General features: G+C 36.1%; 1 protein-coding gene and 1 long non-coding RNA gene across 16 annotated transcripts in view; one reads left to right on the forward strand and one right to left on the reverse strand.

Annotated features, from left to right (window-relative positions):
* Window positions 1-14,620, reverse strand: part of LOC107223342 (phosphatidylinositol 4-phosphate 5-kinase type-1 beta) — a 62,501-nt gene that overhangs the window by 23,947 nt on the left and 23,934 nt on the right. For 3 of the 15 annotated variants that reach the window (XR_006902587.1, XR_006902592.1, XM_015663002.2), the window contains one exon: window positions 3,995-6,900. The exons of 3 other annotated variants lie outside the window; for them this stretch is intronic. Coding sequence is in view for 6 of the 12 variants with exons in the window: in XM_015663002.2 (XP_015518488.1) it covers window positions 6,889-6,900 (12 nt within the window). In the remaining 6 variants the exon portion in view is untranslated. Of the gene's footprint in view, window positions 1-3,317; window positions 3,975-3,994; window positions 6,901-10,564; window positions 14,255-14,620 lie in introns of those variants that run through there. 9 more of the 15 variants (XR_001525654.2, XM_046730199.1, XM_046730195.1 and 6 more) reach the window with 8 other exon arrangements.
* On the forward strand, window positions 36-1,602 carry LOC124292705. The gene is made up of 2 exons (XR_006902598.1): window positions 36-322; window positions 397-1,602. It is a non-coding gene; the product is annotated as an uncharacterized LOC124292705 (long non-coding RNA).

A 14,620-nucleotide genomic window follows, 5' to 3' on the forward strand; every position in this document is an offset into this window, starting at 1 on the left:
GATTTACTTTGTTTATACCTACCATTGTTCGGAGTGATCTGTGCTCGTCTTCGTCACCCCATATTATGTAGCTCACTGAACGATACATGCAGTTGCCATCCCCAAATATTTTATACACGCTGAAAGTACCTTCGGGAGATTCGAACTGGTCCGTAATTTCTTGATGATGAGAAAAAAAAGAAACATTGTCAAAATCAACCTGCGACGAGAATCGTTGAATTCGGCCGAAAGATACGCATATACGTTGAGAATAATTGAGTAAAGTGATCGGTCGATGAAGGGGAATCCTACAAATTCCAGCTGATTGTCGCAATTCGTACAGGTATACGCATTATTTAATACATTATGATTCTTATATTATTTAATATCTAAACATCAGAACCTGACCTCCGACAGAACGTAACGAGTGACGACTCCGGGGAGTGGATGGTTTTTCAGGGAAATTATTTTTCAATTTCCTTCGGCCGTCGTATAGCTTGTTGCAGTTATAATCACTCGCCGGGAAGAAAATAGATTGGCTTCTTTTTCCTCTGCCACTGTCACCTCTGTCACAATTACGAGCATACGTAACCTCAACGGGACAACGCAGAGGTTTGCTTTTCTTCTTCAGCCGCGCAGAATTGAACTGACTATCTACAAGAAATATAAATGACCTACTATTGAAATAGATTTTCACCTATTTTTCTGAAAATTCGAAACTTATTAAGTTGATGCCAACAGAAGATAACCCCTAAAAGTAAACCAAACTGTTCGGTGAGTCTAGATTAATTATTAATGTTACCAACCGTTCGCTCGTATTTGAGCGTATAAATTTATGCACCAAATGCAGGGCGAACAAAGCGTGCCCAAGAGCGCCAACGACTGGAAGCTGCGATCGTCCAGTTTAATTTCTTCGGAACTCAAAAATCGAAGAAGACCACTACGCTTTACGTTCTTCCTCTGCGTTTAATTTTTCATTAATTTCGTTCAACAGCCGCAGTGAAGTACCCGGGACAAAATATAAGTGAATAAATGTCGAAGCGGCGGAAGATGCTCGCTACCATCATTGCTAGAACAGATAGTGATTCATGATAAGAGTAGTTGTGCAAATTTATAATTTTCAATTGAATTTTCTGGCTTGAGGGCCCAAGAACTCGCGGTTGCAGCTTTGGTAAAAAACATACGTCGGAGCGTAACACGATAAATGCGAGTGTCAGTTTATTCTGCTGTTAGTATTCCTGCAGAATCTAATGAAGTGAGCTCGAATTTTGCAACAATTATAAATTCTGATAACGATATTTCGCAATCTGCGGGTAATAACAATCAAAAACATGAAGTCTAACGAATCCGTAAACCGATCCGTGTTGTCGTCCGGGTCAATTTATCGATACGTCTGCATGAAATGAGTAATCAATTAATTTTTTTAAATCGTTGATTTCACTGTGCTTTATTGGCATAAATATACACGTATGTTCCTTGTTCATTGATAACAGATAAAAATATCTGATTTTATGTTTATCTTCAACGTTTGAGTTGTGCCTGTATGTCAATTCTGTTACCAATATACGGTATGAATATGTCTGTATCCTGGTTACTAATAAATACAGTAAAACGTTTATTCTATACCCTTGTAACTAAATTTTCAATGCCTCCAATAGTTACAACCCGTGCAATATATGTAGATTTTTCTATTACTTTTGTGATAATGTTTGCCTAAGGTTTACCGGGTTTTGTTGCAGCATGGATTCAAGTATTTGTAAAAAGTATGAATTTTTTAATTTCAAATAAATATCTACAAAGAATATTTTTATGTGAAAAAGCCTCAGCTTGCCGATGAAAATGCACTGGCTTCCAATAAGACTCGATAATTTGACGTAATTGTATGAAAAACTGATTTTCTGTATCCGCCCCCTTTTCGCTAGCGATGAAAATATTAATCATGTATCTTAGTCTTATAAGGACATAAGTTACATATAAGTATAGCTTTACTGTATTGTACTAAAGGTACTGAAACGTTGTTAAATAAATAATACTCTATCGATGTTATAAACGTTGCCGTAAGAGTTATATTTTTGTCGAGAAAAACTTGTATTTCGAGTGCTCAATCATTGTAAATAAAAATATGCGAGTAAGCGAAAAAATGTATAGGACTGAATATACGCCTCTCGACAAGACCTGCAGCTTTGATGTCTACATGTTTCGTCAGAAAACTCATATCTATGGAGATATTCGGCAAAACCAACTTTTTTGTTCTGAAAAAATGCTTCAGAGGTCGTAACAATTGATTTAAAATTTTGAATTCTTTTTTGGGAGCTTTTTTTAACATTTCTCACAAATAGGGGCATGGAATTTGAAGTAGGTCGATTCCTTCGCAATGACACTGGTAGAAATTGTTTAAATATTTAAGTTATTTTTTAGCGGTCTTCTGCGTTGCATTCGGCGTGGAAAGAAGTAATCGAAAAAAAATCACTGGCCCGATCGGACTTTTCCGTCACATACACGAATTGATGGGTGTACCCTCCCCTTAAAACCCTTGGCCGTTAAAGCTCGCTCGGGGTCGGTACGCCTAGTATGGTTGATTTTTATGCTCGTTCGCTCGCTACGCTCGCTCATTCAATTGGATAAGCCTTACTTTTAGTGGTTTACCCTATGTTCGTAAAATAGTGAAATTTAACTGACTACCTGATAATATTACTCGTATACATCGTAATATATATAGCATAAATAATTTCCTCTCAAACTGCGTGACATAATTTTTTGTTTGTTGCCGTGTGAAATACGCCATTTTGACGCTCTGAAAAATCGCACCAGGTTAAAGCCACATCTCCACTATACTTACAGTATACCATTCGTCTGATTATGTACTATATTAGCAACTCACCGACAGGTGTGTTTTCGTTATTTTCAATTTTCTTCGATTGTTCCTGTACTTCTAGATTGGTTCCTAAAACGTATGTAGATACATACATGTTGCTTTGTTAGTGAAATATACTCAACGAATAACATTATTGACAATAAATTGAACTCACCTTGGAACTCACTAAACAAATGTCCCCACGATCTTACCGTACGTACCGTACTCCACGGCTGTTTGGATATCAACTAAGATCGACGCCGGCAATTTTCAATGAATATGAGTTAATACACAGGCGGACGAATCATAAATGATATATCTTATGTACAAGGATTACTGATTACTATTAAATATATACACTACACACTGACATGTAGGTATATATCACCAGCATACTTTCTTTATCCTATCTAAGAAAAGAGGATTTCTCAAGGAACGTAATATTTTGCAAAATCTACGTCCTCGTAAACTTCAAGTACGAAAATATCGTTATAAGATTTATTGAGGAACACATCAATTATTATACATTAGTTACCGTGTATCATACATACCGTGGGTTTTTTTATTATCGAAATAATCATGCGTCTAGGGCAGACCACCGAAGTTACAGCTCACATTACAATCCATGAGCGTTTTTTTGATAGAATAGCATAATGTGGTCACCACCGAAAACGTGATTTCAGTGGTACAATCGCGTATGATATGAAGACCTCGGTACAGAAAAAGTGAAATAAGAATTTTTGGTAGATACAACCTTATGGAATTAGCTGACGTAGGATTTTATAATTGAATCAGTATCAATGGAAACTTGTATCTATCAGGTGAACCTACGGAGTGTTAGTTCTGAAAGTTAAAATTCGTCAGATAGAGGACCTAGAGTGCAGGAACTAGGGAGCGCTCGTCTTGGAAGTCGAAATACACCAGGTAGACGACCTGGAGCCCAGGAACTACGGAGCGCTCGTCCTGAACGTCGAAGTTCACCAGGTAGAGGACCTGGAACGCAGTACCCAGAATGTAGAGTACCTGGTGCTCCAAATTCCCGGAGCGCGATTTTCGCACGTCCTCTCTGCTGCGCATTTATTTCCGGACTGAGGAATTTTGCTGACTGATTTTGGTGGTCGAACATATAAGAGAAAAAAAACTTTCGGTGACGTCAAAATGTAATTTCTGAACTTCCGAAAATCCGAAATTTTTATTTGGATCTTTAATACTATGTATGATGTATGATATATGATGTGTGATGATGATATGATGATTTTCCTACATTCGTGTCTGTATATCTGTAGGACCATGACCTGAAAAAAGCCGATCCCCCCCTCCAATGCTAGCCAGATATATGTCAAGACCCCTATGCATAACGATCATATAAGATCGTGTGGCATGTACATACATGCCCGGCATAGGCGCACATTTATACAGTTCTACATATTTTATATAAATCTATATGTTACGTCTTTGTATGAAGAATGGTTAGAATACTCTTGGAATGTGTTTATTACTTCCATATCGACTATCCTTTCAAATATCTAATTAGATTCTATAATTAATACTACGTAATATAGCCAATTCACTCGAAAACGAATGATTGCGGTATCAAGCTATTACTTGAATATTTGATTTTACAAATAAACAATAATACTATCTAACAATGACTTTTTTATACCATGAACCAAATTTTTACTTAAGAAACCTTAAGTACAATTGGAGCAAGTTGATGATTAGTATGTCCTGACTAGCGGGGTACTTTCGGTGTTGGAATGTTCGCAAACACCATTCCACTGTTGTACAGTGATGTGTATAAACACATGGGAAACAAGAATGTGCCTTAGTTGAGTGACCTCAGTTATAGAAACTGCGATAATATTACCAGTTCGATTCAATCTTTTGGTGAATAGTGTAAATATAGCAAAACCTGATTGTTATCATCCTCGATATTAGCAACTTGGGCCACTCAGCCAGCATCTTGATGGCCTATTCATTGGCTCTGGTATGCAAGTGTATTCAGTCACATTACCTCACCATCTGACTGGCTCAGGCATCGATTGGTACAACAATGGTCCCTTTCTCTTTGTTCAACTTAAGATCAAAGCAATTCACAACGACTAAGTACATACTATTACAATTGTAACAGATAATAACAATAACAAGAACAACAACAACAACAATAACAATAATAATGATGATTATGGTAATAATAATAATAATAATAATAATACTTGCAATAATAGTAATAGTAATAATAGTAACAATCACTACAGTCCCGCTATACTCTTTCGGGTATGTCCCCATAAGCTGACAGCTTGTGCAGGGTAAGGGAGGGGTGGATTAGTACCATTACAGATTAGTCTGCAGCCGTCTCAAGATATTTACTATAAACACCCGCATTCACACAAGGGACAAGGAAAACTGCAGAAAATCTTGTTCAAGTATAGCCGGACTTGTTTCAAACCTCAGCTTGCCGATTACGTGCTTGAGCAATGTGACACTTTTTTACAATTTTTGCGAGTCGTCGCTCAGGTCCGCATCGATACGCTGGGCATTTCAACTCTAGTCCCCCCCTTCCTCAGTCTCGTACGCTACATGTTACGCTACTATCGTCGGCATGTGAGTTTCGATGGCATCAAATGTTCCCTATACCGCCCTTGGTAATTTTGTATGTTTCGTTCTATAGCTGAATATCGGGGAGATTTGCGATTCAAAGGATCGTTATTGCTTTGAATATTTTTTCGTTATATTGAAATTGATACTGATAAACTGATGGACAATCTCAATTGGACACCCAGAAAAAGCACATCAACAATAATGCTGTATAATTTTTCCTATATATTATATCACATGTTCGTTCCATTCGTATCCATTGCATTAGCCACGTTTTATTTCGGTGGACATACCAATTAATATGCTATTTCCATACCACGTAATGCATGTGTATATCTAAGCCCTTTAACCGCGGGATTCCACCGTGATTCATAAGACGTGCAACTGGATTCATTTTTCGAACCATTTTGTGACTACATTTCGTAGAAATAATGCATCACAAATAGTTCAATGCATTCAAATGAATGATTTTAATTGCGACTTCAAGATTGTGAGTGATTACCAAGTGTAGACAATCATATGTTCCAAAGATGAAAAATATTGGGAAATAAGAAATAATAACACAAAATTAGTACATTCTACAACTTCCAGTGAAACGTTATCTGTGACGCATCAACTTTTCTAACATGTGAATTAAATGGATTTAATTTTAACATAATAATATATGATTGACTCTCAAATATTTCAAACAAGTAATTTTGTACCTATTGAAGTCCAAATGGGAGTGTAATGATAATATCAACAAACTTCACAACATATGCAATTTCTGGATACAAGCGCGATACCAGCCAATAACAAATGCATACCTCGTCCAAATGATACTTCATGTTTCACGACATACATATATCAGTACATTATGTAACAAGGGAATAATTTGACTGAGAATTGTTGACTTGAAAAGTAGTTACCCCATTAGCGGGAGAAAAGTGCTGCTGTTTTCCCAGAAATGAGCGGGAAATAATAACTTTTCCCTCGCAAATGCGGGAGAAAGTAAGTTTGAGCGAAAAAATGATGAGAGAATTATACCTATGCTACATTCGTCCCGTTTTTCAGGTTAATAAAGTGGCCATTACCGTTGAGTCGGGGTTAAATATATATAAATATACAACGGTTATGAAAGAAAATGGAAGACTACAGTGGTTGTGATGTGCCAGTTGTGTATAGCATTAATATCAAGTCGAAATAGAAAAAACTATAAGAATATAGTTTAAAATGAAATTTACAATAAGAATAAGAAATACTTGATACTTGTTCTAATGGAAACAGACCACATGATTATCCGTACTTGGAAGTACTTTGCGCAAATCTGTACATTACATCTTACTATTAAAACTTACAGAGTTACAAAAACAGTTTGGTTTAGCTGTTTAGATTTTTATGTATATATATTCTATTGGAGATTTCTGAACGCATCTTCATAGCAATTCTTCTCTCAGATTTTTGTTTCCTTCTTCGTGTTAGAGGTGCGTCTGAAAGGGTTGAAAGAACGTTGATAAGAACTCTTTAAGAGGAAAAAACTGCGAAGTCACCATTGGTTATACTTAATTTCGCGATTCGGCTGGGGAAAAACGTACGACTGGAAAAGTGCAGCTATATGCGGTCCAGAAATGTAGGTATTCGAGACGACTGAGTAAACTGAATACATATATTGGATGTAAATCTATGCTTCCCTCGTCGCTGTCACAAGTAGTCACATTCATGTGGAACTTTCTCCCCCTCCCGCCCCTGTTGTGACTACACTCATTTAGCAATTTTTTATTTAGAACTTAATTAAAAGAGCACTCCTAATATTATCATTATATTACAATATATTCAAATAAAGTAACAATTTGTACGTTCTCAGGCAATAGATAGGTACTCAAAATCAGTAGAAAAAAATTTCTTATTATTATATTGTGTTTGACTGAACAAGAAATTCAGGCTTTTCTTTTACATTATTCATTACTGACATAGCACGCACTGTTATTTTTTTGGAAGGCGGTGGGAAACTTGGAAGTCTCAACGTCTTCTTCGTCCAAATATAAGGCATCATTGTCATTGTTTATCAAACGGAAACTTGTATAATTTGTTGATTTTTAATGACAAATAAATATCAGAACTAAAAAAACGACTGTCAAGGAGCAAAAGTAAGCGTCGAATGAAGACATTATCTGTTTTTCGGCGTATGAATATTAAACGCGGCCGAAAAGTCGGTCCACGAATGTTTTGAATAAAGCGCGTTGAAAAAGTATAAATGCAACCAATTTTCAACTTCAAAATGATATTCTTACGATCAATCCGCCCATAACCATATTCACTTGTATTATAATTGTAGCCCCCCACCGCACCTTCTGGATCCCTCCCTTCCACTTTGTGTGTAACGTAATTAATGGACCCCCAGTAAATATACGCATGTTTCAAGAAAAGTAGGTACCATCACGTATGATCACATGCATATTTATTAAAATAACTTTTGAAACCGATTGTACTAATTCAGATAAATAAGACAAAGGCATTTTGTCAAGATTTTATTCCACCTTTTTGAAATGTTATATCATTGTGACGGCGTTCCATACAAATTCGTAACTTGCAATCATGATTAGTATATAACAAATTTTAAAACTGGATCATTGAAAAATATTTGCAATGTGATTTTCAACGTTAAACGAATGAGATTCAATTATTATCACTCAAACGTCGACTTTGGTGCCAGCAATGTGAACTTTACAAATCACTATCAGCATACAGTATATACCACAAGGATTTCGTGGAGTGTGTATACAACAATGAGTCCGGCGCACAAACTTGTTCACTCTGACATTGAGCACTTGCTTGCACACAGACGCACTTGCACAGATAAGTAATGGAAAGCCACTACCGCTGCAGTGAACGTAGCAGAAACGTTTGTCTACCGAGCTAATCACTGTGGGTTGACCTCATCGCGATTGTCAGGAACCCGCTAAATCAACACTGACTTATATAAACCTGTAGCTAAAAATAAATCTGTACGTAACTTTACAAGCCTAACTAGATTTAGTAAATGTTATTTGATTTCCTTATTTATCCGTAGCAATATACTTTTTGACGTTACAGTCAAGTATGCATGAAATCAACGTTGTCTAATAGCTTGACTACTGTCTTATAAAAATAGTAATTTTATTACTCACTTCAAGTATCGTACAGGAGTGGCTACACGTTCTTCCCCTTATTTCCACACATGTTAAATAATTTTCATTCTAATAAAGTTCACCAGCACAGTAATTGGCGAATCTAGCAATTTAGGCTCAACTTTTTTTTATGCAAATTTACACTAATTGTGGTATTTGAGTATTTGCGGATATGCAACTTGGCGAGTGACTGGACCTCGCATTACGTTCAACTAACAAGACTGATAGCTAGTCATTGAACCAAGGAATACTCGAAAGTAATACAAGTCTATTTCGCGGCCTAATTATGAGTGAAACGACAAAAGCTGATGTGGTCTCACGGTAATCTTCTCACACCCACACCCAGCGTCTTCAGCTTTGTTGTGGCAAGGACTATGCGGCTCAGGCTAACTCTGTTTCTGATCCCTGGCTTCCAAAACATGGTCCCTGTACTATGTTCGTATCGAGTCTCGTTCCCGTTATCGTTGGTAATCTGTTTCTGGATCACCCATAACAGATGATACTACAGGATAATTAGATATAACGTCTCTTACCGATTGCATTCTACCGCATGACAATTCACTGCAAAAGTACTTCACAATTGCCTCTCAATTAAGAAAAATCAACGCTAATTCAAACTGTTCGACAAAACCTTATAACGTAAAGTTGCAACGAGATACGGAAGGACTTTCGAGTCAAAATGTCCGCACAGTTTGAGTGAAAAGAGAATATTACATGCACAAGATGAATTTATTGTCACCGACGGTGACCGGATGTATACTTGGAATTTCATCCCGACCTGTACGTATATTTGTGGTGATGCACACGTTGATTGGCATATAGCTGTAGTCATCGTGAAAATGTATACTAAGCTATTAGCACATAATCCGATGAACTTCAAAACGTAGCACACGAAAGTCAAAAGCCGCCGGGATTTTGGAATTAGCAGGAAAATTGTGTAGATTAGGATAAATGAAAGAATCATCAAATTTGCATTTTGGATAGAACATTCAAAAGATATATTGCTATTAGGGGAATGGGGGCTGCTGTGAGTACTGATATCCAATCATTTAGCAGATCTTCAACTGTGGAAGTACTGGTTTTGAATTGAGACTTGAGCTCAGCAATATTCACAAAGCTAAACATCAAACAGATACACAGTTTCTAATGAAAAACTTTTCATTAATAACATTTCAAATTATAGTCAAGCGTATTTAACGCCAGCGGTATTAATCAATCATTAATGAACCCCGTTTAAAGTTTTCTAAAACAACCTCTCAACTATGGTAATATAAAATCAACAAATGTTCCAAGTTAATCCCTACTTATATGTGATATAATCTAAATTTACCAAGGGAATTTCATGCAGTGATTAATGACTTCTACTTCTAAGTTTATCCTAAGTCTGAATGAAGTAGGTATATCTGAAGGGATATCCTAAGATCTGACAGGTAACGGTTAGACTTAAAAGCAGGTCGTTTAAAAGCCAGCAAGAAATTTCTTGAACCACGGCAGGTATGATACTGGAATGCAAATAGATATAAATATTCCACTGTGCTCTCAAAATAAACTATACCTATCTGACATCGAATGAATAACTACGTACAGTAGTGTTGACTGAAAATGTTGATAGCCTGCTTAATTTAAAGGGATCACAGTGTCTCGAGTTTTGGACAGGCGACAGGCGTCGGCAGGTACTCGGCAGTTACCGACCTGATCAGAAGTTGATCCGACTAAAAATAAGAACCTGAAACTACCTTCAGGATCATTTGGGCCATTGCCATATTCAGCGGTCTTTACGTGACTCAAGTCAATGTAGTAGTCCGTGATTTAAACAGAGTCATTGATTCGTTGGTGAACACGAGTACAACTGACGCAGTTGTTTTACACGGCTCTCTTTTGTTTCGGTTCTCATGTTCAGCAACGAACAAATTACCCTGTACAGCTGATGACACAGTTCTCTTTTATAGATTAGTAAGTATATTAATACTACGAGCGTCGGGCGAGATACCTGAACAGTAAATTTATTTTGAGTACAGTTATTTCCTTAGTTCAGATGCCGACAAATTTCATGATTCAATTTTAAATGCTTGTTACGCCTCAAATCGCATGGCATTCCGAACATGCGTTGAACAAGGTTTCATAAAATGATAGTGAAAATAGTGTAAAAACACAACGTAAGGTTGCAATTTCGGTTTGCACCCAATTTCCAGAGTTTTTGATAATAACTCGACAGTTTCTTATAATCAGGTATGGTTCGAAATTGGAAGCAAAAAATTCAATGTGACTCATGTTCCCATAGGTGCTCTGGATAGCGATTATAAAATCGCTATTATCGATAAACTTTCGTGATGTTTGGCGCTAAGCTTTGATGATTGTGCAGCCCCAAGAACAGTAAGCAGGCTAGAGCCTGAAACGGAGCATATTCGTAATGTTATACTTGATGGGGTCAACTAGTATATGAACACTTATATAATATCTTAATTACATAACAATCATACTTAAAAAGCAGCAAAGATATTTTCTGTATATGTATAGTATCCGATATAAGCAATGGTTATAGTACGTATCAATATTATTTATACAAAATACCAACGAATCTTACATGTACACTAGAACTTAAGTCAATTCTAGTGCTTCTAGCGGCACGAAAAAGGGAAGGAACAAAGTAAAAATCTATGGTGTCGTCCAATTTCTCCATTACCCCGCAACATGTTAATTTGTGGAAAACCTGGTAAACCTGAGGAACCGCAGTTTCTAGACGACCTTTCAAAAGCACGTGAGAATGAATTTTTCACACCAGATCAAATAAAATTAGCATTAAATTAAACTTATGGAAGTTACAATAATTATCATGTACAGACAGACAATGTGAAAGTAGTTGTACATTGATCACTACTTTTAGATCATAATGCACTGAACACTGATGTGGTCACTTTTTAATAGTAAAGAGTAACGAATACTGTATAAATATATTCAAATTCAAATGGTGAAACTGATTATTTTGCATCTAAAATTGAATTCACAAATGTTACGATTTCTAAGAAAGTACTCGTTGATATTTTGAGTGCAAGCGTTAACCCTTAATTACAATCGTTGAACGACATTTTGGCTTTTGTAACATTTAGACTGGAAACGATATCTTTTTTGATTTTAGTTCCCGTTAACATATAGTTACACAGTTTTTAAATATACGACTTTATAACGCATAACGTATAAGGAGTTATACGTGGTACATAACAGACACACATATATGTACATATTATGATTATGTTGAAACTTGAAGTTACATTTGAGTATTGATTCGGTTATATTAACTAAGTATTTACATCCTTTTATAAACTACATCAATAATCGACAGCTACCTCTCAGGATCCCAAACTGGTGTCAAGTGAAGCCAATAAGTGACATTTAAATGGTACCAGACTTAACAAATTTCATTTATCATTATTTGCTACCGTCAGTTTTCCCTCTGTCTAATATGCGGTACACATTATTATCATCTTCTTTAACACATAGACACTTTCATTAACATGGACAACATTTTCAACATCGCCATCTCACAACTATACCTTGACAGAAGTTTGTGTTTACCTCTGGAGAGGGTAGGATATGCCCAATGAAATGGAAAAGCCACTGATGTAATCACGTTCTTGAATACACATATTTAGTACAAATGACGAAACTCGTTGCTGCAGATAATCATCTGCAAGCTCTAGCTTGCCACAGCTATACGTCAGCTCAGATTCTCATCAACATATTAAATATTTTTTCATTTAATATTATACAATATACATCCAATGTTGAAATATGCGAGTAAAGGAACTGGTCTTAAATTCAATCGAATCCAAATATTACCAATATCATATTAGTTACAGCAAAGCGATATAAGAAAATATGCCAGCTGACTCCAATTTTATTCATGGAGAATTCTCCTGCTTAATCATCAATAATGGTGTCCAGCCGTCAGGCACTTGAAAATATCTCGAGAATTCCAACTTTTTCAAATCAAAGTACCCATTTTGCCAGACTCAGAAACTTAGTTTTCCAATCATCATAGGAAATAAATAAAACTTTCTGCTTTCTTCAACAAACAGCATTTGTCCACTCTAAATTATACGTTTTACTGCAATCACCCATGATGTATTCAAATGTGAGATATTTATTCTTAGATTGAAAATTGGAGAGAAACGAAAAATTATTTTCAAACAAACAACCGAGAGTAAATATTAGGGTATGAGAAAACTCAGGTGAAAATACAAGAAGTTTTCGGAAATACTACCCAAACAGTGTTGAATTTACATCAAAACGCGCTTCGCAGTACTATACCTATAGGTATGTATACTACAGTAATATTGGACAGTCGAGTTTTTGTGATGCGTTATAGGAGTAATCTGTAAACTATGCAGCGCTATTTCGAGGTGTGTGTGCGTGTGCGTGTATTTCCGATCCGTCCAGAAATAAAAAATTTACTTATATAAGTACTCTTGTGAAATTTCCGGACATTTTGAAGTATTCAAGATCGCTGGACACACGCGATGATGTATTATTTGTAACTAGTTTATGAGTCTAGCAATTGTCCAAAAATCAATATTCAGGTATAAGACTCAGGATTAGGAGTAAACATTATTTCAGCCAGGCTCGTGCTAATCTAATACTAGCGATAATGAAAGTTTGTAACTTGTTGTTGTCAGAAAGAGGTATGCAAGTACGCCTCACTTTCAGAATTTTATTGACTCCTCTTATGTGCGTACGCCTACCGACGATGATTTTGTCCTGAGACTGTCACTGCTAGTACAAACTTACATAAGGAATTTCTTCTGTGGCAGGATTAATATTGCTTGGTGCACTCGCATATAAAATTGAATAAATCCTTCCAATTGATGAAGAAATTTAAATTTCGTTTTCAACACGAGGCGTGAGAATTTTTTTTACATAATTAATTTTATTGGCATTTTATTTCAGCTTGCGTTCCCAGGTTCAGAATACGAATCTCATGCTTTAAGCCATAAAATTTGTCAAATAATCTATGCATCATAAAGTTTCAGCAACTATAATAACTTCTACTGCAAAGGTTGTGGTCTTGTATTAAAACTAGCTATAAATGAAAATTGTATATGATCGTTTAGTGAGCCTCAGATATTACAATATATTATACATTCTTGGATGGTGCTTCCAGTAGAATTACGATAACAGTAATTGTGCTGTAGTTCGAAGTAACTGTATTCAACGTGCCCGTCATGCCGATCAGGGACCAGTAATTAGAAAGAATGGCAAAGCTTCATGATTGAATACCAATCAATGTTTATAACGTTACAGATTACCTCTTAACGCAATGATAAGATCATTTTCACCAAAAACCAAAGAGTACCAAAAATTCGATGTAGTAGTAGTGTATAATTACCAATAAAAACGCAAATGCCGACATAACACGAGAGTAGGTAATTGTACGTACGGCAAAGAACTGCAATTTGCTGCCGTTCGTAGGACAATTTGTCGTTTGATTAAGTCCTTTGATAATTAATAATTGACTTCATGGATTGAACGGTAAAGGGAAAAAAAGGAAACATGTCGATTTGCAGGACGTGTAACTTGCATAGACCAGTGACGGTCCTTTGTGGAGATTCATTGTTGCAGCATAATTTGTCCAATGGTGGTTCCAAAGCTATGCAACATTTCACTCCCGCTGCAGAATCGCCTGACACGTACAAATATAGAATCGCATGTCATTGAGATCGGAACAAATCGAAACACAACATAAAATACAGACACGAACGATATATATTCTTATCGATGGGTAAAGTGTAATAATCTGTACACTAAAAGAATAGATATTCAAGAAAGAAAAAAAAAATTATTCGAGAAAATAACAAACCCAAAATAAACGCAACTGAAATAATGAACCGTAACACAGGGAAAACAACATATACACAATAATTGAAGCGAGATACCCGACCCCTGCATACCCTGCGCACAAGTTGTGTCAAACAAACAAACGGCGCGGCACTCTACACGAAGAAGCGCGGGAATCTACCTCTACAAATGTAACAGTAAACATAATTGA

The sequence above is a fragment of the Neodiprion lecontei genome, chromosome 2, assembly GCF_021901455.1.
Source record: "Neodiprion lecontei isolate iyNeoLeco1 chromosome 2, iyNeoLeco1.1, whole genome shotgun sequence".
NCBI classification, from domain to species: Eukaryota; Metazoa; Arthropoda; class Insecta; order Hymenoptera; family Diprionidae; genus Neodiprion; species Neodiprion lecontei.